This window comes from Schistosoma haematobium, chromosome 2 (assembly GCF_000699445.3).
Source record: "Schistosoma haematobium chromosome 2, whole genome shotgun sequence".
Taxonomy (NCBI): Eukaryota; Metazoa; Platyhelminthes; class Trematoda; order Strigeidida; family Schistosomatidae; genus Schistosoma; species Schistosoma haematobium.
In genome coordinates this window covers 42,406,595-42,431,154 of record NC_067197.1, presented here as the reverse complement: position 1 = coordinate 42,431,154, position 24,560 = coordinate 42,406,595, and the positions used below count along the sequence as shown (strand labels likewise).

General features: G+C 36.2%; 1 protein-coding gene across 1 annotated transcript in view; it reads left to right on the top strand.

Annotated features, from left to right (window-relative positions):
* CACNA2D4_2 (Voltage-dependent calcium channel subunit alpha-2/delta-4) overlaps positions 1-24,560 on the top strand; it is a gene marked incomplete at both ends in the record, with an annotated part of 66,849 nt that overhangs the window by 3,867 nt on the left and 38,422 nt on the right. Inside the window, 10 exons of the mRNA XM_051219242.1 lie at positions 3,047-3,197; positions 3,601-3,675; positions 5,857-5,946; positions 7,772-7,879; positions 13,594-13,686; positions 17,404-17,475; positions 18,451-18,534; positions 19,934-20,020; positions 20,626-20,685; positions 22,167-22,241. Of these exons, the coding sequence (XP_051068458.1) occupies positions 3,047-3,197; positions 3,601-3,675; positions 5,857-5,946; positions 7,772-7,879; positions 13,594-13,686; positions 17,404-17,475; positions 18,451-18,534; positions 19,934-20,020; positions 20,626-20,685; positions 22,167-22,241 (895 nt within the window). The remainder of the gene's footprint in view (positions 1-3,046; positions 3,198-3,600; positions 3,676-5,856; positions 5,947-7,771; positions 7,880-13,593; positions 13,687-17,403; positions 17,476-18,450; positions 18,535-19,933; positions 20,021-20,625; positions 20,686-22,166; positions 22,242-24,560) is intronic.

Sequence of the window (24,560 nt, the reverse complement as noted above, 5' to 3'; positions counted from 1 at the left end):
CACAGATTCTGAACTCTGAGTTAATATGATTCACCACATTATCACTATTTGTTAAATACTGTAGTGAACGAGGACAATCGAATGTATTTGAACACACAAGTTACAGAATATCTTAGTAAAGTCTGAGAATCATGCAGTAAATACTTCATTTGCAAAATGTCACTAAATCGTCTCATACATCATTGTTCTTTCTTTACCACATTAATCGTTCTTTGTTCTAGTTCTCTGTTCTCGTTCTCTTTCTTCGATCTTCTTAACCTTCTGCCTCCAGGCATTTCACATTCGATTGATGATATATACTACTTATATCTGTTGGCATCAGTAGCACACATCACAATAGTAATATGTCAATTAAAATATCTGATTGTTTTAATACATAAATACTTTAAAATGGATTCATGCTTGTTCAATATAAAAGATAAGCATTCAATAAATCTTAAGGTGAGGTCTATTCTTAAGAAATGTGCTCAGTTGTTATTTCTAGCAAAATGAGTATTAAAAAGATGGAAAAAATACCTTATTGATGACACGTAAAGACTACATAAATCTTGTTTGAAATCTGTTAAGGAGATCTAGAAAACTCCTTGAAAATACTCAAAGAAAGGCTCTGAAAACACTCAGAAATATCTTATCCAATCAGCATTCAGAAACATCTATGAAGTGACAAGTCAAATGTCGTGTTTCTGATTGGATGATTATCTATACTGCTACTATGTTTAGTAGTGTTCTGGGATATCCTGAAAACCCAAGGCCATCTTAAATACTATAAAAACCTTAGATCTTCTGTGAATGAAAGAATCTTTGGAGTAAAGCTCCTCTTCTACATTTCGTGCCATTCCTCTCGTGTTCAAGTTACTGTGTAGATCTAGCCATGATGTTACTAGATTTTAGGACCTGGATCTAGCGTTCAATTAGAAGACTTATCAAAATCAATTACTGGCAACAGTAATTTCGTAATCTTAGATTTGTAAAATATCAGTAAATGAAGATCACTTCTCAGTTTCAATCTTTTCTGATATCATTTTGTTTATTCTATCAATTTATTCATTTTGTTGTAAAAAAAGAAATAGAGAGTATTTCAGCAATGAAAGTTTGATGAGGCTGTAACTTATAGACGACCTTTAAGCAACTCTAGACCGACCTTGAGAGTGTCCACCTGATAACCAGTATCAAATGGAGGTTATAAACTAATGTGAAGAATATGAATTATGGTTTAAAGTTGATGGTTAAGATTAAGAATTAGATTTAGAGTTTACATCACGAACTGATATCAGCTATAATACCAAAACTCTATTTAGCTAAATGGATGAGTGAATTTCGCGCCAAAATCCGAGACCTGTTAACTTATAACTGATTGGTTCGTCCATAAATTATAGTCTCACCGAAAGTTTCCTTCCCAGAGTAATGACTTTTGTACAATTATGTAGACAAATTTCAGTGATAAATCAATGGTAAATATGAACAGATTGAGAGGATTCGGAGAGTTAATAGTGTAGACTTGCATGAGAAATCAAATGTAGAATGTTTGTCGAAGAAAAGTTTCTAGAAAACAAGAAATTAATGATTCTGTGTTCAGTAACCTAGTTAAGATTGATTTTATTTATATGTTAAGTCAATTTGTTAGAGATGATGACTAAGAATTCCTATTTTTGTGATCTGATGTTTGGATTCTTGTGGGAACGAGGTTTTTGAAGTAACACTGGTAAAACATTCATAAATAAGCAAAGATGGATAGTGGCTAGTAGTGGAATCAAGTTTGACGCGTGTTTCCTCCTATTTGGGACTCGTCAGCTCGATGTAACTGCATCTCTGCAACTCGAACCCAGTACCGTTCGCTTCAAACGCCATCGCGTTATTCACTTAGCTACTGAATCCTGATAGCCACCTGTTTGTACAATGGGGTGAAGTTATATTCACTTGGTGTTGTTTGCTTGTATCTTGCCATTGTTATTTAGGACTTCAGTTGTTCAGTCGCTTATTGGCATATGTACATCCTGTACGGACTGCATTGATATTGCCTGAAGTCACAAGTTTTATAGTAATCATAAATAAGGTAACGATAACTTGCAAAGCCACGGCTTTATTTGAAAATCGACATTCGTCATTTAGTCGAAAAACTTGGATACGATACAACTACTTTTGATGGAGCTTTGTTCTCTGAACTGGATGGTTTGGTCGTGGAGATTTCATCATTCTTCTGAATGACATCATCAACACAAATTCTCTACATGTGGACAAGCTATGAACCACGTGTGGAGAATTTGAACACTTCACTTCTATCTGAAGTTTGTGTTGATGATTTCCTTCAGAAAAATGATGAAATCTCCACAACCAAACCATCCAGTTCAGAGAACAAAGCTCCATCAAAATCATCCACCTGAGCTACAAATCTCCATCTTCTCACAATACAACTGCTTCTTCAGTCAGTTAAGCGGTTATGCACTACAGTGATAAAAATTCATCTTAATATATATTTCGTATAAAACTCTATAAACGAGAGGTTTGAGCATAAATTTGTAGAAGATTAGTCTGAAATGAAACTCATTATAATCAGAGAGGGGCTTTGTCAATATTATAGCAATTTAATAGTTGAATTCATGAGTCATTTGAGGCTGGACTAGCATGGAAAACTTAGAAGCACTGGAAGGCCGTATCGTCCCAGTATGGCACTCAGCCGTGCTCATCCACGAACCCATCACACGCGATCCGAACCCAGGACTCACCGGTCTCGCTCGCGAGAGCTTGACCTCTAGACCACTGTGTACTCGAATCTCACGAGGCGGGATTGTGGATGAACACTGTTGAGGAGTTTCACAATAGGACGAAACGGCCGTCCAGTACTTCCCGGATTTCCATAGTGTTCGAGCTTCAATTAACTCATGAATTCAACTCTTAAAGAAACTCATTATGTTTTCATAATAATGAATTCATATTTAATTGTATCCTAATGAGTAGGAAAATTGTATTTCTGGCATTTCGTAACTTAATATAAGTCACTTCTTTAGATTAAATGTTCGTTGTTGGTTTTGTATATTTACTCGATCAGGTATTTACAAGCATCTGCTTATCCAAAAGAGATGATAATTTTAATTGATAAAAGTGGTAGTATGAAAGGAAGAAGTGATATCATATCGAATGCTACAGCGGCTGAGATACTTAATACATTAACAGAAAACGATTATTTTAATGTGATGATGGTAAGTTATATTGTTATGTAACCGTAAATTTAAACAAATCTAGTTGAATTCATGAGTTGATCTAAACTAGACCACCATTGAAAACCTGGAAGTACTGGATGATCGTTTAGTCTTAACATTGAACTCCTCAGTAGTGCGTATCTACGATCCCACATGCAAGACTCCAATCCAGGACCTATTGGGATCGCGCACGAACAATTTACGTCATGAATTCAACTAACAAGATTACTATAATTTCCACCTCCCCTATTTTGATAATATTCTGAATTAAACAGAGATTATTACCAGCTTTATAGTGGGATTTTCACTTCTTTGGACTTTCTACTCTGAAATTCAATTAACAAACTATTAACGATTTAATTTCATTGTTCCTTTTATGTTTCGTTTCCGTTTTTTCTCATAGTTTTCTGATAGTACAATGTACGCTGATCCATTGATTACTGACAGATTAATTCAGGGTACCAAATTCAATAAAGATGTAAGTTACAATGTATTTTCAAGTGGTCTAACTCTCTCTATCGTCAATTTCCTCTATCTCAAATAATACAGTTACAGATCAAAATTAACGCGATATGTTGGTGATGTTGTTAATGGTGTTGTACTACTTATTATGTAGTGGTAGTAGTAGTAGTATGCTTAATTTGCAGTCTTTTTAACATTTTCTTTTTATGTCAGCAAGATTCAAGGTTTTAGGGTGATTATCTACACAAAAAAAATCACATCGTTTTGGAACGTCAAGTCATCTAGTTTAGACATGATAGTTCACCGCTAAGTGAACTGCTAAAATAACCGACGAATGATTATTCTTTCTGGTCTACTGTACTGATTATCGATCTGTGATAAGAAAAGTCTTTAGGAGTCTAATTGAGATGTTATTTGAACTGTCTCAGTTCACAACATTCTTCGATTCTCATGTTAAAGCTACGCTTTAATGAACATATAGTAGTTATTCAATAACTAAGAGTTGTGATCAGGTTTCTTTTGTACTTTAGAGGTACAAGTCTAAGGAAGTGTATGTACTACGCTGCTCAGGTATTTTTTCGGCTGTAGAATATATATGTGAACAACTCAGAGAAAAAGAAACTGGAACTACAATTCCAGTGACGCTGAGGCTATAAGATGAATTATCTAAAATAACTAACTCTGTTATATCCTAGTGAAGATTACATTACGGGTAACGTCTGAGACCCATTAATTGACTAATATTATCTATACATTCTTATGGTATAACTAATCAATAATCAGATTATGTATATTTATATTTCTCTTATTATAAGCTTTATTTTGACCTATAATTTGTTATTGTATGATTTACTGTTCTTAAGCTATGTTCAGTTTATTGACTACTGCCTCCCACGTTCACAGCCACTTTTTGGCCTTATTGTGTACACATATTATTTTCTGTTTTATGGTACGTTGTGGTCTGTCTGGTTAATATGTAAACCGAGTATGTCTGAAGTAAATGATTCGATTCGATTCGCATAGTGGAAGCTGGTATTGGTGTTCTGGACTCAAGTGGACGGGCTAGGCGAACATAGGGCCAATAAGGACGCTAGGCTGCTCATACCGATCGGACGTCATTAGGTTGGCACAGTGTTAAGATTGTATAAGTCGTATTTTGATTGGTGGATAAATCACGTGATAACTAGCCGGGCATAAAGTCATAACAACCCCGTTTTGTGTTTATCAATTCAACTGCTACTGTGGAGCAAGTTATGTTGGTCGAAGTTCTAGGTATTTACATTTTCGTACTCATGAAAATCTCCTTATGTAGCTAAGTAAAGGTCTGGTTAAGAAAGTGAATAGCTTGATATTAACTCATTTAATGTGTTATTTATCGGGTCTTTAGTTTTTTGCCAACGCCTGTCAGACTCAAAGTCCTTTAAACAGCGGAAGCAGTAGCCATTTGGATTAAGAAACTGGGGCTATTTGTACAAAAGAAATATCTTCAACTGGTTCTCCTACCTTGGCCAAACTCAGGGCAAATTAACTAATAGTAATCTTAAATATTTAATGACCTTTCGTAGAAAAATATACTTGTCTCTATCAGTATGAAGATTATTAAATTTTTGATTGAGATCATGAATCGATTGATGTCAAACCACCATTGGAAACCACCTTTTGTCGATCATTAATTTGGATATATAATTGTAGAATCTGAAAAGAATTTATTGAAAAGTGTTGAGAAGATCCAGAAAACTCCTTGAAAAAAAAACAAAGAAAGGCTGTGAAAACATTCAGAAACATCTTATCCAAACAGTATTCACTAGACGTTCCGCCAGAAGCATCTAGAACGTGAAAAGTCACATGTCCCGTTTTTGATTGGATGATTACCTATACTGCTACTATGTATAGTAGCGTTCCAGGAATTTCCGGAATCTCATGGCCATCTAAAATGCTATAAATACCCTAGATTTTATGTACATCAACGAACTTTTCAAGCAAAGCGTTTCTTCCATTTTCCGCGCCTTTCTTCATGTGTTCAAGTTGCTGTATAGATCTAGACAGGGCATTACTGTAAGAGCTTAGAAACCGAATTTAGTCTTCAGTCAGAAGACTGATCAAGAAAATTATTCTTTATTCAAATATCTATGTTTTAATAATTAAGTATTGACAATAAAAGATTTAAAAAATTCTATTTTATTTTTCAACTTCATAGAAAATGATCAAAACTTTTCGAAAATTTAGTCCAAATGGAACAGCTTCTTATGAGAATGCAATAACAGAAGTTTTTAAACTGTTCAATAAGGTAATCAATTTTCTATGTAATGGGAAGTACTTCATTCAGGAATTGGAGAAAAGTATTATTTTTCAAGCAACAAAATGCCCTGGTACGGCTAAGAGTAGAGGAGAGTCAGCTCTCTCCAATTACTCTCAAGTGGCGACATGCATACAACCACTGCCACAGAAGTCTTACTCACTGCCTTCTCGTGGTATTACTGTTGTGTACGAAACCGGGTTGGCGGACACGGAGGGTCCATCTAGGGAGATTGGAAAACCCTGATTTCAAACCAATCGTGCACATGGCCTCCAGGATCCTGAAGGAACAAATGGCGTATGAACCAGTCGCTGGTCACCAGCTACCGTGAGACTGCATCTCCTTACGTTGCTCCACTGCCTTGTGGATCAGGCCTCTAGGTCAAAGTCTCAGAGAGTGGCCTCTTAAGAAAACCGCCCGCTTCGGTTTGGACACCCGGGCAGTATCCAAGCCTTCATACAACTCGAATGATTTATGTGGCGCTTATGCATTTGGAGCCTCCTTGTAGTAATGTTTATGTGTTCAAATAAAAAATCATTGTTCATTACATTTAGCCTCTCGTCATTAAAATAAACCGTCTGAAAATATAAAATTAAACATTTAGTTTAGTAGTTGAATTCATGAGTCAATTGAAGCTAGACCACCATGGAAAACCTGGAAGCACTGGAAGGTCGTTTCGTTCGATTATAGAACTCCTCATCAGTGCACATTCACGATCCCGCCTCACGAAATTCGAACTCAGGTTCATCTTTAATTGACTTATGAATTCAATTACTAAATTGCTATAATATCCATAAAACCCTTCTCTGATTATATAAACATTTAATGTCTTTCAGATCTATTGCCAAGTGAAAGATGAAAAATATCCGAGTTCACCTTTGTTGATCGGTTATCAATTGTATCTTAGTACATCTTGTATTGTTTGTTGAATCCGACTTTTGTACGTAGGTCACCAAACTAAACAAAACTATGTGTCTATGATGTCCAATCGCTGTAGGTCCATCATCCAAATATAAGGTAGTATAAATTATAAAAACATACTCACAAACTGGAAGAAATTAAATGCTCTATTTTCGTATTCAGCTCTCTGTGAATCATTAAAGGAATCGATTTATTTATAACCCCATACTGTAGAACCGGTAGAGGATTTCATTGGTATACCTACTACAATCACCTACATATTAGTTATGACTGGAGTAGTTCATTGAAACTATCTCTGAATAGTATCAAATTCATATCGTTCAGCAGTATTAGTAGTCAGTTCATGATACTTTATGACAATTATCATATCTCTTGACATAATTTGGTTACTTCTCAATAAATGATTGTGTTATAAACTTAGGTATGATAGTTACGGTTACAGATGATCAAAGGGTATACAAGCATATCTAATTCATAAGAAACGCTCTAGAGAATCTAAACCATTAGATTTTTGAAAGAAAATTTATTCGGGTACATTATCCATGAATATGGTTGAAACTGAGTGGAAAGGGGATATGAAGTTTACTCGATTCTATCATCCTCTTGCTTATTATAAACATTATGTCTTCTTGGGTTTAGCCTTCTCTGACAGGCGTATCGTGCTTAGGCTAACCGTAAAACCCAAAATATCTCAACTATTATTATATTAACATATTGTAATTCTATTTGAAGCAAAGTTTTAATAGTAGCCAGCGCTGAAACTCATGACACTTGTTCGATTCCATTTACGACTAATCAGATGGATCTGTACAAATTCCAGTGTTCATGTTTACACTGAGACTCAAACCGAATTCTATGAAGTTCTTAATCAAACATTTTTTTCTTATTTGAACAGACTGATGAAAATTTTCCTTCAAATCATAAATGTAATCGAATGATCATGATTATTACAGACAGTGCTCCAGGTTCATATGAACATCTATTCAAAGAGTTTAATCCACAGGTAAGTGGATAGTTTAGATCTTTTGATTCAAAATAAATTCCTATGGTAAGATTAACTTTAGTAGTAAATATGAGTAGGTTTAGATATACATTTACTAGTCGCTTTTGTTAGGCATATACTGCCCCCAAATGCCCTGGTACAGTCGAGGGTGGGAAGAGTTAACTCTCCCCCTTGGAAAACCATGATTCCAAACCAATGGTATACATGGGCTTCACGATCCTGAAAGAACAAATGGCGTATGAACCTTTTGTTGGTGACTGACTACCATGGGACTTCATCTCTTGGCCTTGCTCCACTGCCTTGTGGATCAGATCTTTAGGCCGAAGGCTTCGGGTATGGCTCCTTAAGAAAACCACCTGCTTCAGTCTGAGCACTTGAGCAGTATTACAGCCCATACACAAATCATAACAATTCTGAGAACTAGGTGAAGCTGTAAATGGTAATGAATAAACAATGAACCAAAATGTTTCTCTTGTAGTAAAGAGAAAAAAATTGTGTTTCTTGTTTCTAATGTATATAAAAGGTTTAACAACAATAACGGAATGTAAAATCATCATCATCATAATAATGTTATTAATAATAACGGTAATTACATTGATAATTCACTGAAAAATGTAAATACATGTATAAATTGTGTAAACAATTAGTGATAAACTGAACGAGTCCAACGACGTTGAATATCGTTACACAATTCATGATAAACATCATATGAAACGCATACATAAGTAGAGAAAAACATAATGAATTTATCAATATTAGTAACTCTGCTAATATAGATATCTAACCACATTACAGAAAACGACAAAATAAAGATTAAGTAATGAATTCAATATAACATTTGGGAAAATGTACATATCTACCTGAACAAGTTGTTTTCGTAGAAGGTAAAGTGTCGGAACTAGGAGTTAAATTTGTAGGAGCTGTAACTTTAGAATCGTCTGTTTTACGAAGTATTGATTTCGTAGAAGTAGGTGAAGAATTATTTGGAAACAAAGGAAGCTGCGTTGTGCAACTGCTGTTGTCTTTAGGCGGCTTTCGGCTGTCATTTGTTTCGGACTCTACAAAAGCAGGTTTTATCCTATCAATTGAAACTGCTTCTTTTTTTCCGTTCTTATTGATTGTAAAATATTTTGTTTGCCTCTCAACTACTTCATACGGTCCTTCATAAGGGTGTTGTAAAGGACATAAATATCATACTCTTAACTTTAATGATGAGCGATTCAACCGATAAGTGGTAATCTAAACAATCAGTGTAAATATATGGAAGCGAAAACTCAGGTCAGGGACTCAGTCACTAAACAGGACTATTAAGTTCAGTACACAGCTATAGACTGGATGATCTGTTTCCTTATTCAATTATACCAGTAATTGTTCTCTTAAACTAATTAAAATAGAAACTAAAAGTCCTGGCTAATAAATTAATTCGTATAGTTAATTCAAACTAATGTCTGATCTTGAGAGAGAATGGCTGATGATTAATTGAAACTCAGTAGTTTGGTTATCAAGCCATCATCAAAAAGATACAAGTGTTTATTAACAGTTGTCTACAAAAAATACTTCAGATCCGTTGACCATAGAGTATCAGCAACAACATACTGAGGGAGAGAACAAACCAGATTCCAGTGGAGGAAGAAGCACTGGAAGTGGATAGGACATACATTGAAGAAAGTGTCCAACTGAATCATAAGGCAAGGCCTCGTATGGAATCCTCAAGGTCAAAGGAGAAGAGGAAGATCAAAGAACACATTACTCTGAGAAATGGAGACAGACATGAGAAGAATGAACAACAATTGGATAGAAGTGGAAAGAAAGGGGGAGGACAGACTGTGTTTGAGAATGCTGGTCGGCAACCTATGCTCCATCGGGAGTAACAGGCGTAAGTAAGTTTGGTTATCAAACCATGATGAAGGTGACCAAAATACTATTGTTCTAGATCCTACAACAAAACAGATTTACTTCAAACTTATGCACAATCTTCAAACATACAAATTTTCTTGATAATGTTGTTTAACCTGAAGAATGAATTCACGTCTTCTATTTATATACATGTAAAGCGAAATCTTTTTTTAAATTGCTTATATAGAAAAACGTACGTGTATTCACTTATCTACTTGGTCAGCATTCATCAGCCGAAGAATATGTCCAGGAACTTGCATGTCTTAATCGAGGTAACTAACTAATTCATAGAAAATTACTTTTAACAATTTATAACTGAGAACTGCTGACATACAGTGTTGCAACTAGTTAAATGTTAATTCAAATTTACTGCTATATTGATGATGTCATTACTAGGTTCTAGAATGTGTGATCAAATGAAACTGTATTTACAATTGATTGATCGCTGGGTGATGATCAATGTCATGTATGTCAGGTCCATATTATTGCAGATCGAATCCTATCGACCAAGTTGCAATGTGGCTACTAGTCTAGGTGATTCGACATTGCTTGCACTCTAGTAAGATAAGATAGTGGTTGGAGGTAGTCAACAGGAAATCTTGGACCTAGGTTCCGTACTACTTGACACTCGTCAACAAGATGTATCTGTAGTTTTGAGGCAACTGATGCCCCCTGGCAGCTTCGACCCCGTGTCACCCAGCTTCGCAGTCGGAAACGTTACTGTTGAGCTAACCGGACCACAATGTCGAGTCACCTAGACGGGTGGCCACATTACAACTTGGTCGATAGGATTCGATCTACACTAATAAGGACCTGACATACATGACATTGATCACCACCCAGCGATCAATCAATTGTAAACAATGAATATTTTAATTCTGTCTTAAAATAACTTATATTTTCACAATTATTAACAGAAACGATGTACTAAACCGTCTAAACGTGTATGGTAAGTGGTCTATATATACCGCCCCCCAGATAATTCAATCTTCGTTATGGATGTGTTATGTCGAATAGTCATCTTTGTTCACAATATCTGGGTTTACAATAATTGAATCAAATAGTTTAACATTAAGTATTCACCAGGACTGAATCACAAAAACATCAATTTCATTTGAGTAAACGTTTTCGGAACTTAATAATAACACAGTTAATTTTCTTTTGTACAGGTTATGCTGTTAATATTGCCACATTAGCCGATGTAAAGGAAAATGTTTTGGTAAGATATATCCTTAATTTTTATATAGTATTTATTAATGCATTTTAATAGTTGAGATCATGAGTCAATTGAAACTAGATCACCATGGAAAACCTGGAAGCGTACTGCTGAGGAGTCCCATGATAAGACGAAACGGACGTCCAGTGATTCCAGGTTTTTCATGGTGATCTAAATTCAATTAACTCATGAATTCAACTATCAAAAACTACTATAATATTCATAAAACCCTCCTCTGATTATAATCATCATATGCTCACTAGTGACGGTCAACAACAGATATTTCCTGGATTTCTAGTGAGCAGTCGTGACCAGTGGAGTTCAACCAGATCTGTTGTGAGATAGTAACTGAGTGAAGACAATGATGGATGTGTCGCTCAATTTCGTGAATTAATTGAAGTGAGACATTAACACCGTTGGATGCCGGCCATCTCAGCGGTATAAAGGTTAAGCGTTCGCACGCAAGACTGATATATTCTGGGTTCGAAGATCGCGGGGTGGGATCGTGGAGGCGCACTGCTGTGGAGTCTCACAATAAGATGAAACGGCCGTCCAGTACTTCCAGGTTTTCAATGGTGGTCTAACATCAATCGGTTCATGATCTCAATCAAAACCTTAATAATCTCCACAACCCCATACTGATAAGGATAGTTTCATTTGTAAACTTAGAAACCCACTTTTTATGTATCATATAATACCTCGACCTTCTTAAAAATATACTAATGAAGTATACTGGTGAGGAAAGTGAGTAACTAGACGTCACAAAAGCCTGTCTTTATGGCCAACACTTTAAAGCGGTCATTCCTACTTGAAGTTAGGTTAATAGTCAGTAGTATTTATCCAATTAAATCTGGATAAAAGTACTTAAATATTAAGGCAATATAAAAATTGCCAGAATGAAACATTGTAAGTGATTCAAACAGCTTACGATTGTTTACTTAATTACAATTTCGGTTTTACATAAAGGAATAATCATGCTATTGGTTCAGATATGTCTTTATGTATCTAAAATTGCTTACCTCTGTACTCCATTTAGAACTAGTTATATTTTAAGAGTATTGTAATTTAATAGTTGAATTCATGAGTCAATTAAAGCTAAATCACCGTGGAAAACCTGGAAGCATTGGACGGTCGTTTCGTCCTAATATGGGACTCCTCAGCAATGCACATCCACGATTCCGCACGCGGGATTCGAACACAGGACCTTTGGTCTCACGTGCGAACGCTTAACCTCTAGAAAACTGAGTTGACATCCAACGGTGTTAATGTATAACTTTAACCATTTGACGATATTGCGCCACCGTCCACCATTGTCTTCAGTGAGTTACTATATCACAACAAACGTGGTTGAGCTCCACTGGTTACGGCTTCTCACTAGAACTCCGTGAAATACCTCATGAAGCCAGTCACTAATGAGCACATGATGTTTATTATCAGAATGGGGTTTTGTGGAGATCTTTAGTAATTTAATTCCAGTGCTTCCAGGTTTTCCATGGTGGCCTTTTAGCCGTTCTATTACTTTTGTTCCAAGATTAACATGGTATAACCTTTACCAATTTGTGCAAGTTGTATCTAAGCACTTTTTATGAGATTGATCACGAACAGCATATACATTCAAATTTTTGAGAATGATAATAAGAGAGAAGTCATAATTCATGGTACCAAGGTGATTGACAACAAAAGTTCACGTTAACGTTTAATAAAGGCTGCGTCAAACGATGAATATAATGATATTAGAAATGTCAGCTACTGACTTTCAACTTTGTAGCTTGTCTTGTAACCGAAGTATAAGTCAAAAAACCCCACATATGCAAGCTTATGAGGGATTTGAGGACTAAATGAAACATTACTAGTAACTGTGATGGGCTAAGTGAGTATAAACACACAACGTATCTTTCCAAAGCCCCAGACAGCTCATGTATCGTTTCTAGGTGAAGTCATGCTGTTGATGAAACTCAGTCATTTCCTAGTTAAGGTCTCAACCTACATGTCTTTATCTAGGTCAGGGGGGACAAATGTACATTATTCAATTCTTCAATTAAATGTTCCTACTCATTCCAGTCATTCCATTCTCAGTGTGCCTTGTTTATGTAACGAGTGTTTGTTATAACTGGGTTGGATCGCATAATACATCAAGTTTATTGATTATATTCGATGCTTTTGTTATATCTCAACCTGAAACTCAGAAAACAAATCTACGTATTTTTGCTTTTATCTAAACTCTCCGACTTGATAAAGAACTACAAATGAGCAGCGACTTAAATCAGAATGGTGACATCCGTTCATCCCCTGTGGACTGATAGTTAACAGTCTTCAACTATCTTTTATGTTACAGAAATATTGACTTTTTGATTGAGATCATGATCCGATTGATGTTAGACCACCATTGAAAACCTAAAAGCACTAGACGGTCGTTTCGTCCTAGTATTGGACTCGTCAGCAGTGTGCATTCACGATCCCGCTCACAGGAATCGTGACAGATCGGATCAGCCGATTGTTTTGAAGTTAATTTCCGGTTATGATAAAATATTCATTATCCTTTGGCATTATATTTGAACACAGTTCCATCTTTTTGATAAAACACTACATCTTGTAATTTCAGAAATATTTGGATATTATTGCACGATCCAATGCCTTACAAGATGACGCTTACTTTACATGGACTGGAGTTACTGTTCGTCAGTTTAATTTAAAAGTAAGCACCTTATTTATAGATGAAAAATCGTTTGCACCAATGTATTACTCAAATATTTAAAATATAAAGTTCAGTTCTTTCTAGAATATCTGCCACCGCCCGATTATGTTAATATTTGGTTCCTCGTAGTACATGAATTCTTAATTGTCAGATCTCGTTAGGTACTCAAAATATTTAATTAACTATCAATCTTCATATGCTATTTATTTGAACACATAAATATTGGCACAAAGGAGCACCGAATACATATGCGCCACACAACTCACTTGATTTGTATGTGGGCTGTGATACTGCCTGGGTGCCCAATCCGAAGCAGGTGGTCTCTTTAGGGGGTCACACCCGGAGTCTTTGGCCTAAAGGTCTAGTCCATAAGGTAGTGGAGCAACGTAAGGAGATGTCCGACGACTGGTTCATATGTCATTTGTTCCTTCAGGATCCTGGAGCTCATTTGCACCATTGGTTTGGAACGAGGGTTTTCCAACTCCCCTAGGTGAACTCGCCGCATCCAGCAACCCGATTAAATCGCTGGAAAATTGCTTTTCGTCCTCTCAATTTAGTAAACAACAGTAATGCCACGAGAAGGCAGTGAGTAGGACTACTCTGGCAGTGGTTGTATGAAAGTGGTCATATGAGAGCATTTGGAGAGAGCCGACTCTCCCCATCCTCGGCCGTACCAGGGCACTTGGGGCCCTACATCTTTGTAGCTTGTATGGGCTGGTGCTATTTCAAGCCCACATAGATTACTCTAGCCTATGGACAGACCAATTTATTCTCAAGTCACATTTTTACCCTGTCACTTATTCGCTTATCAACCATGACTGTTTTAATTTAAGCATATGTGTGTGCATTTCTTATCTTACTCATTACATCTCTGTAGCTTGTTTTTGTCTGACTATAATTATCGATTCATGCTCGATTAAATTGAGTAAGCTCACTTACACGTCATTTCGTCTTGCTACGCATTCCGATCAACAATTGTATTCAAGAATTCATTCTCGTATTTGACTTATTTGATTCTGTTATTCACTAACGCGAGTTAATTCGATGATTATATATACGAAGATTGGCGACATGTCCATTTCGATAACAAGCAGTAAACGATCTACTTAGAGTCAGATCTTGAGCTACTAAAAGTTCTTGTCTGATAGTTGTAAAGTATTTGCTCTAAAACCTCCCGAAAAATAGACTGCTGGCGGTTTGTCCTCATCAACAAGATATCTGTGCTTTGTTAATTACACTTTATAGATTATTTACCAGTCTCTCATTTTATTGGTCTTATGATTTAGCATGATATTGTGAATTATTGATTTAGATACACATCTATTTACCTCTGAATTCAAATTCATATACAGGATGTTCCTTTAAAATATAGCATTATATTACTTACTTCCTTTCACCTGTGGAGTATAGACCACCGACCAGCATTCTCCAACCCACTCTGTTCTGGGCTTTCCTTTCTAGTTCTATCCAATTGTTATTCATTCTTTTCATGTCTGTCTCCATTTCATGACGTAATGTGTTCTTTATTCTTCTTCTCCTTTGGCTCTGAGGATTCCAAGTAAGGGTTTGCTTTGTGACGCAGTTGGGTGCTTTCTTCAATGTATGTCCTATCCAAGCATTATATACTAGAATCCAATAAATGTAGCTCAGAATTCAGCATACCAGTCCATACAACCTTGTTTCGTATGGTGTTACATTACAATTATAATATTGACCACTTCACATTAAACACAACCTATTTGAGCTAACTCTTTTGTATTCATAATAATATTTAGTAGCATACTTTAAACCATAAATAAGTAGTATAGTGAAAAGTTACAAAGAAAGTAAAAAAGTGTTTACCAGGTTGTGACTGAAATGTCAAAAGGGGGGACGGAATACAAAATTTGATTGAAATGGTTCTAACGCACTGTGTTTTTACATGATAATTGTTTTTTTTAGAAACTAAAACCGGAGAATTTCTCAAATCCTTATATCATGGTAAGTTGAAGAAATTAACCCATTACTTTGATCATATGCATTTCTAAACAACTCTCCTCCCCTCCGCCACCTCCCCCCAAAAAATCTAGGAACTTTTTTCATAGAGTTGACAAATTTGAGAGGGAAGAAAAGAGTATTTGTATAACTTCCGTTGTTTAGTAGTCTCTATGTAAATGATGATAGTTACTGACGAATTTCTTTATTGCAATAAAATATTTGAAAAATAATTAGTCATACAGTATAGGGTTGTGGAGATCATCACGTTTTGTGATTGAGATCATGAACCAATTGATGTTAGACCACCACCTTTGGAAACTTGGAAGCACTGGACGGCCGTTTCGTCCTATTGTGGGACTCCTTAGCAGTGCTCATCCACTATCCCGCTCATGAGATTCCAACCCAGGGCCTTCAGTCTCGCGCGCGAACGCTTAACCAACTGGACCAATAGCCGGCATCCAATGGTGATAGTGTCTAACATCAACCAATCCACGAAATTGCGCGACCAACTTCCGTTGTACTGAGGTAGATACGTGTCTCTACCCGACATGGATTAGCTCCACTGGTCACGGTTCATTAATCACAATCGAAAAATTAATCATACCCTAAAAGATTTGTGATCTACAAAATTATGAACTTTATCATCTATGCCGAAAGAAATGTATTCCTGACTGGCAGAAACTTATGATTGAAGTTGGTAACTACTGGTAATGCTCAATCTCATCCCAGTTTTTTTTCTGATCAACCTACTAAGATATCTATATATGGAAGAATTCTGATAGCTAATTGTATCTGATAATATGCAGAATTCATTCGAATGAATCGAGTTATGATAGACATTATACAAGAGTTTAACTAACATCTAACATGAAAGGTTAAGGGTGAGTAGGATTTGTATTGAAAGAATGAATGAACTAGTAGTATAAAAAGAAATAACTAATTCAGTCAGTTTGCTTATTTTGTTCTTCTCGATATGGTTTACAACAGATTCTTGTTTTCAGACAACATGAATCCTTATGTTGTCACAAGTATAATCGAAACGGACTCACTATGACTTCAATAAATCATCAGTGTGAATAACACTGACGATAAATAGAGTACCAGTTCATATGGGCTACTAAAAATCCATAATGTTGATCTATGTACCTTACACAAAATATAATTTGAATAATAACAGATAGTAACGACACACTCCGTCAGTTAGTACTTATTCAAACGGACTGCTTTCATACTACTACTTACAGGTTAGAAATGACAATAATCTGTTCAAATGATATTTATTATTTAAGGTAGAAACTAGTGAACCTAACTGTTATACTTATCAAAATTTTAATAGTTAAGATCATGAATCGATCAAAGCTAGACCACCATGGAAAACCTGGAAGTACTGGACGGCTGTTTTATTCTACTTTGGGATTTCTCAGTGGCAGTACGCATTCACCATCCCGATATTTATCAGTAAGGGATGTATCAAACCTCTGTAAACCTAACCCTATTATAAAATTTAGATTTTCAACATTGACACTTGAAAATAAATCTGGTGCTATGGTACTATTTGAATTATTATCATGTTCATTACAGAATATCCCGTGTATTGCGGAAAGAAAGCGCTAATCTCCAGTTTAGGTTATACTTTTCCACTTGGCAACAATTTAAATGTTTATTAATAAAATAACATTGGAATTCACGGTTAATCAAATTCAATTGTATTTGTTCTTAACTGATTTTATTTTTCTTCAGAATATACCCAATCGTTCATTCATGAATGGATTTATGCAAAATATGCTCATGGAGCCAGATCCTGTCAGAATTGTAAGTTAGTTACTAAGATACTATATTTTTTTCAAAGATATTTATACTCATTTTGATCAGGTTACAAATTTGGTATTTACAGTTAGTTTAATACTACTCAATAAACTATATTTCTCTCCTACATTTGAAACAACACTTTCTATTGTATAATAGTAAAGACTATATTTATAGTGAAGATGAATAGTGGCTAGTAGTGAAATCCAGTTGGACGCGCGTTTCGTCCTAGTTCGGACTCGTCAGATGGATGTGCCTGCATCTCAGAGTTGATGATCACTCTGAAATTTGAACCCAGTACCGTTCAATTGAAACGCCATCGCGTTATTCACTTAGCTACTGAATCCTGGTAGCCATTTGCTTATGCAATGGGGTGAAGTTTTAAATTCACTTGGTGTTGTTTACTTGTATCTTCCAACTGTTATTTAGAACTGCAACTGATCAGTCTCTTGTATGGTATATGTGCATCCTGTACGGACTGCCTCGATATTGCTTTAATTCACAAGCATTATAAGCTATCGAGTTTTGATAGCCAGTAGCTAAGTGGATAACGCGATGACGTTTGAAGCGAACAGTACTGGATTCGAGTCCAAAAGTGAACATCAACTCTGAGATGCAGGCACATTCATCTGACGAGTCCGAACTAGGGCGAAACGCGCGTCAAACTGGATTCTACTGCTATCCACTATCCATCTTTGTTTATAATACTTGTGACTTCAGACAATATCGAGGATGAAAACATGCCAACACGAGACTGGTCAATTGCAGTCCTAAATAACAATGGGAAGATACTCATAAACAGCACCAAGTGAATTTATATCTTTATAGTGGTTGAATAATAGCTGTTGTAATAAATTTAATTCAACCGAGCAATCCTTGAAAATTGACTGCTTAAAAGTCATTTACTTCTTTGTTCATATGCGTTTCTCCTTTTTATTTGAAGTTAATCAGTAAATGTTTCTTTCTTATATATAACTATAGGATACTATGATTGCATCAAAAGAAGAATTACCTAAAATGTATACATCAGTAGCAAAAGCTGTTTACGATAAAACAAATAAAGCTGTAAGTTTGTAAGTTATATACGTTATATACATTAGGTAAGCATTATTCTACTGTCTGGTTTTCAATACTGACTAGGTTACTCCAATCAGATGAAGAAATATAGTCGTTTGTGATATGAGCTACTTATATCCATATAAGTAGTAGTATATAACAGTAGTCAGAAATAGAATGTATTTCAGTAGAGGATCGAGTAGGAAAGAACAGGAACGGAAAGCGATTGGTATGAAAATTCAGGAACGATGAAATCTGAGACGACGAACTGATATTTGCAAAAGGAACAGTCAAGCTTGAGACAATTGATTGACATTTTGCAAATGAAGTATTTACTGTATGGTTCTCATATTTTGGTAAGACATTCTGTAATTTTATGTGGAAAATGTACAAATTATGTATTCCATCGATGGTTTTCATATTTTGTGAAACCACTCTGATAATAGCCATGTGCTCACTAGTGACTAGCTTTGTGAGGGAATTCTCGGAGTTCTAGTGGGAAGCCGTGACCATTGGAGCTAATCCATGTCGAGTAGAGGCATGTATCTACGTGAGTACAATGGAAAATGGTCCCACAATTTCGTGGGTTGATTGAGGTTAAACATTAGCACCATTGGATGTCGGCCAGCTCAGTGGTCTAGTATGTTGAGCGTTCGCGCGCGAGACTGAAGACCTTGTGTTCGAATCTCGCGAGCGGGATCGTGGATGCGCATTACTGAGGAATCTCACACTAGGACGAAACGGCCGTCAATTGCTTTCAGGTTCTCAATGATGGTCTAACATCAACGGGTTCTTGATCTCAATCACTAATATAATAGTCTCCACAACCCTATACTGATAATTTCGTATTACTCTGTTGATACCATCTTATCTGACTTAGAAACCTATTAGCAATATGATTTACAGTTTACTATCGTTTGACTGAGTGAATTAACATAATATAGCTATAATTCGTTAATGGAAATGTACAACGATTTAGAATTATCAATACAATGGTGGATGTGTCGCTCAATTTCGTGGATTAGTTGAAGTTAAGCATTAACATCGTTGGATACCGGCCATCTCAGTGGTCTAGAGTTTAAGCGCTTGCGCGCGATCCCGATAGGTCCTGTGTTCAAATCTTGCGAGGCGGGATCGTGGATGCAGACTGCTGAGGAGTCCCACAACAAGACGAAACGACCTTACAGTGCTTCAAGACCTCCCATGGTTGTCTAGTTTCAATTGACTCATGATCTCAACTATTGAAATTATAATAATTTCCGTACTAACATATGTTTCGGTGTTTTAAACAACTACTGTGTATTCTTCGAAGATCACTAAATAATATACAACTCGAAGAATGACCTCGTATGAGCATTCATTTTTTATTTCATAAGTATTCACATCATCCAATTTTTTTGGTTCACAGAAAAGGTTAAAGGAAGGAAATCTTCTTGGAGTTGCTGGAGTTGATATACCATTACAATCTTTTCAGGATACACTACGTGGATGGAAAGTAAGTAATGACTTTTGAAATTTTTTTTAACATTTATTTATCAGTTGAGAATCACTTCAGTTTCATGACCTTCAATAGATGACTAAACTATTCGTGGAATTCAAGACATGCGTTTCATCCTATTTGGGCTGGTCAATTGGATGTATCTAGATCCCAGAATTGATGTCCACTCCGATATGTATAAATGAATGAATGAGATTTATTCTGACGTCTATATCGATAAATTTTATCTTTACCGTTCAACGGTTTTCATGTATATTGCTTAGAAAAACAGTAATAACTTACATTTTCAAGAATGCATGCTCAAATGATGTAGTGAGGTCACTAGTTGCAGAACGTTACGTGTGATATGAACGTTGTACTTCTGGAAAGTTAGCAGATAGTGGATTGTTTGTGGCATGGTTCTAGTCATTGAGGTAATATCGAACTCTTGTCTTAGATGAAACACAACACGGGAGAAATGCTAGATATCTTTCATTCACGTCGATAGTTCCCTGATTATAAATCAGAAGGCTACTGACAATCTTCGTTGATCCTTAAGCTCCTCAAAATGAGTTTAATCCACCATCATTGATCGTGTTTGGTGACTCTGTTTCATCTTATAGGATGTTTTTGGTAATATTGATTCAGTTAATGATGTTACCTTGAAACAACCGAACATTAAGGTAGGTTTGTGTGTAAAATAAATTTGATAAGCCTTCTGACTGAAGACTTGATTCGGCTTCTAAGCTGTTCTAGTAACCCTCTGACAATATCTACACAGCGACTTAAACACGAGAGAAGAGGCGTCAAACACAGAGGAGACTCTTTACTTCAAAAGTTCGATCATGTACAGAAAATCTAGTGATTTTATAGTATTTAGGATGACTTTGGGTTTCCGGAAATTTCTGGGAAGCTACCAAACATAGTAGCAGTATAGGTAATCATCCAATCAGAAACGTAGCATGTGACTTTTCAATTTCTAAATGTTTCTTGGACAACTCCCAGTGAATGCTGATTAGATAAGATGTTTCTGAGTGTTTTTAGAGCCTTCGTTGGCTTTTTTCGAGGAATTTTCTGGATCTCTCCAACAAAATCTCTCTTCAACATGTTCATATTATAATGCATTTATTAGTATTCTTCCTGTTGTTGCCTGTGAGGACAGTCCACGAGTGAACTCGAAGAAGCCCTATGAAGCTCAGAAAGAGCAGAGATATTCCATCCAACCATCTTTTGGAAGAATATTCCAGGATCCCTACGTAGAGCTTCCTATTGGACAAATGCTAATAACCCCCTGTATGCGGATTAGAGGACTATAAAGATGATTTTGTTTTTACTAAACACACTAAATACCTGACAGCATTGTACCTGTTTTTGAAATAGCATTCCTTCCACTTGTTTTCTGTCTTCTCGTTTGCGACTTGGGTGTGTTGTAGCGTTCGAGTGTTCAAGTTATACACGGTATATTCAGAATCTAAGCTCTAGATATAACAACTGGCGACGGAGATGGGATTCGAACCCTCACGGGAAACCCCATTGGATCATTATGTAACAGATTATCGCGTTACTATGTACAAGTTATCGTTTATTGTCTATACTGAATCATTTTTCTTGTCCGTTATAATTAACTATTGGGAAAATTCAGTATATCCCCAAAATTCAAATGTACCTAATCATAGAATGATTTTTTGAATCTCTGTTTTGAGATTATCGTATGATACTCAGAAAGTTAAATTTCCCACCTTGAACGAGCGAACTTAGTAGTAGCTGGTTTTTAAGAACATCTTGAAATTACTTATAAATACTTGCGCGTTTCACACTTATCCATAAGTCGATTTGAACTCCAATAAAACGTTTTGAGTTCTGTTTTACTTGGAATGTACTTCTACATTAAATAAAGATTTATTTCGTGGATTGATTGAAGTTAGATATTAACACCATTGGATGCCGGCCATCTCAGTAGTCTGGTGATTAAGCTCTCACGCACGAGTCTGATAAGTGCTGAGTTGGAGTCCAGCAAGGCAGGACAATGGGTGTGCACTGCTGAGGAGTCCCATGCTAAGACAAAGCGGCCGTCCAGTGGTTCCAGGTTTTTATAGTAGTCTAGCTTTAACTGACTCATGCATTCAATCATTAATGGTATATTTATTGATTTTTATCTTTGCAGATTGGTGCCAACAATTATTTGTTTGCTGTGGATAATAATGGGTTTGTTTTATTTCATCCAGATTATCGACCCGTTGTAAGTTGTGTTTTTTTTTGGTTTCACTTTGAAATAATTTTAAGTATTGAACTCAATAAGTATATTCATTGAAAATACAGATTCCATTTAGAGCCGAAATCAGTTAGTGAAGCATTAAAGACTACCGTTTTGTTGTAAGTTTAACTTCCTTCAGCTTTTATTGGATATCAAATTGATAACCTTCCGTAATTCAGGGGAATCATTCAAATATAGGCAGAATCTATCCTATCCCTATCTAGTAAAACAACTGTAGTCCAGATAAGAAAAACTTAGAAATCTGACTGCGAGTTAAAGTTTGCATTCAGGTTCCCTTGGTGTCCTTATGTGACGAACAGTAAAGACTATCAGAGCTTGTGTGATTAATCACTTATTTATTCAATGTAGTGTTTACCACATGTTTCTGGCGGATAAGATTTATGTGAGGGCTGGGATATTGGCCCGGGTGCCCAAACCGAAGTAGGTGGTTTACTTAGGAGACTACACCCCAAGCCTTCGACCTAAAGGTATGATCCACAAGGCAGTAGAGCAACGTCAGGAGATGCAGTCCCATGGTAGCCGGTGACCAACAATAGGTTCATACGTTATTTGTTTCCTTACGATCCCGGAGCCCATGTGCACGATTGGTTGGGAATCAGGGTTTATTAACTCTCCTTGGTGAACTCTTGGTGTCCACCCACCCAGTTAAAGCGGTGGATATTCGTTTTTCATCCTCTCAATTTTGTAAACAACATCCCCGCCATGAGAAGGCAGTGAGTATGACTCCTGGAAGTGGTTGTATACACGTGGTCATGTGAGAGCATTTCAAGAGGGAGAGTGAACTTTCCCCACCCTCTGCCATATCAGAGCAATTGGGGGACACGTGTCCTAGTTGTGATGTGGGTAATAATAAAGGCTTGAATCAATGTTTAATAATAGGAATGTTGGTCAATGATCTAAGAAACTAGACATATTCATTAAAAGTTATAAAATTATCAGTTTAGGGGTTGTGGAGATTGTTAAGTTTTTGATTGAGATCATGAACCGATTAATGTTAGACCACCATTGAAAACCTGGAAGCACTGGACGGCCGTTCCGTCCTATTGTGGGACTAATCAGCAGTTCTCATCCACGATCCCGCTCGCAGGATTCGAACCCAGGGCCTTTCAGTCGCGCGTGCGAACCTATAACCTATTAGACTACTGGGCCGACAACCAACGGTGTTAATGTCTAACCTCAATCAATCCACGAAGTTGTGCGACCATCTTCCATTGTACTGAGGTAGATACGTGTCTCTACTCGACATGGATTAGCTTCACTGGTCACGGCTTCCCACTAGAACTCCGAGAATTCCCTCACGAAGCTAGTCTGTAATGAGCACATGGTAATTATAAAATTATTTAATAGGGAGTGTCCAGATAGTTGGACAATGAAGGGTATATTTTTTAAAAGGGTGAAACCAAATAAACCAATGAGTATGGAAAATAATAATAAATAAAATCTATAATTTGAGATAAGAGTTTTACAAATTGCTTATGAATACAAAGGTTTAGATTGTTAGCTCGAATCCTTATATCTTCTGCTATGTGTAGGAGACGAGTTTGAACTCCATAACGAAAGTTAATAGGTATGCGACAAGTCACTTGAAATAACCTATTTCTATCTACTATATGACTGTCATAGATCAAGTGTGATAGAACAGAGCTGAATATTGTTTTGATTATATCTATTCCTAACCACGAACGGGGGTGTTCAATAATACATTAGCTCAGTTGTCTGATTGTACGCCTAGATGTGCCTATACATCAAGATCACAAATGTAAATGATAAAATGAATAGAAAGATAAGAATGGATCAACCGTCTAAAAGTTAAGATAACTCATGTAGACGTTTAACAATACTCACTTCTACACGGAAAACTTCTGTAATAGCACTTAACAAATCTCAAATATAATAATCAGATAGGTAGCTTTTCTTTTCATGCCATTTTCTTTTCTTTATCTTTGGTCTATTTCATTTTGTAGTATAAAGCTCTTTTGAAAAGTTACTACCAGAATGTTGATATCAATGAAGTGGAAGTAAGGAAAGATGTTAAAATTGATCCAGTAAGTTTTAGCTTTACAAATGTTTCCCTACATTAAGAACCTAACTTTGTTAATGGTCGCCGATTTTACTCTTCATCCTGTGACTCCTATGACCCCTTGTGGGGCGGAGATCACTGACAAGAATTTTCCAACCAACCTCGTCGTGAGCTCTCCTTTCCAGCTGTTTCTAACCACAATCCATCCTTTTGATGTCTGTCTTCAATCGCCAGTGAAATTTATTTGCTAATCTTCCTTTTTT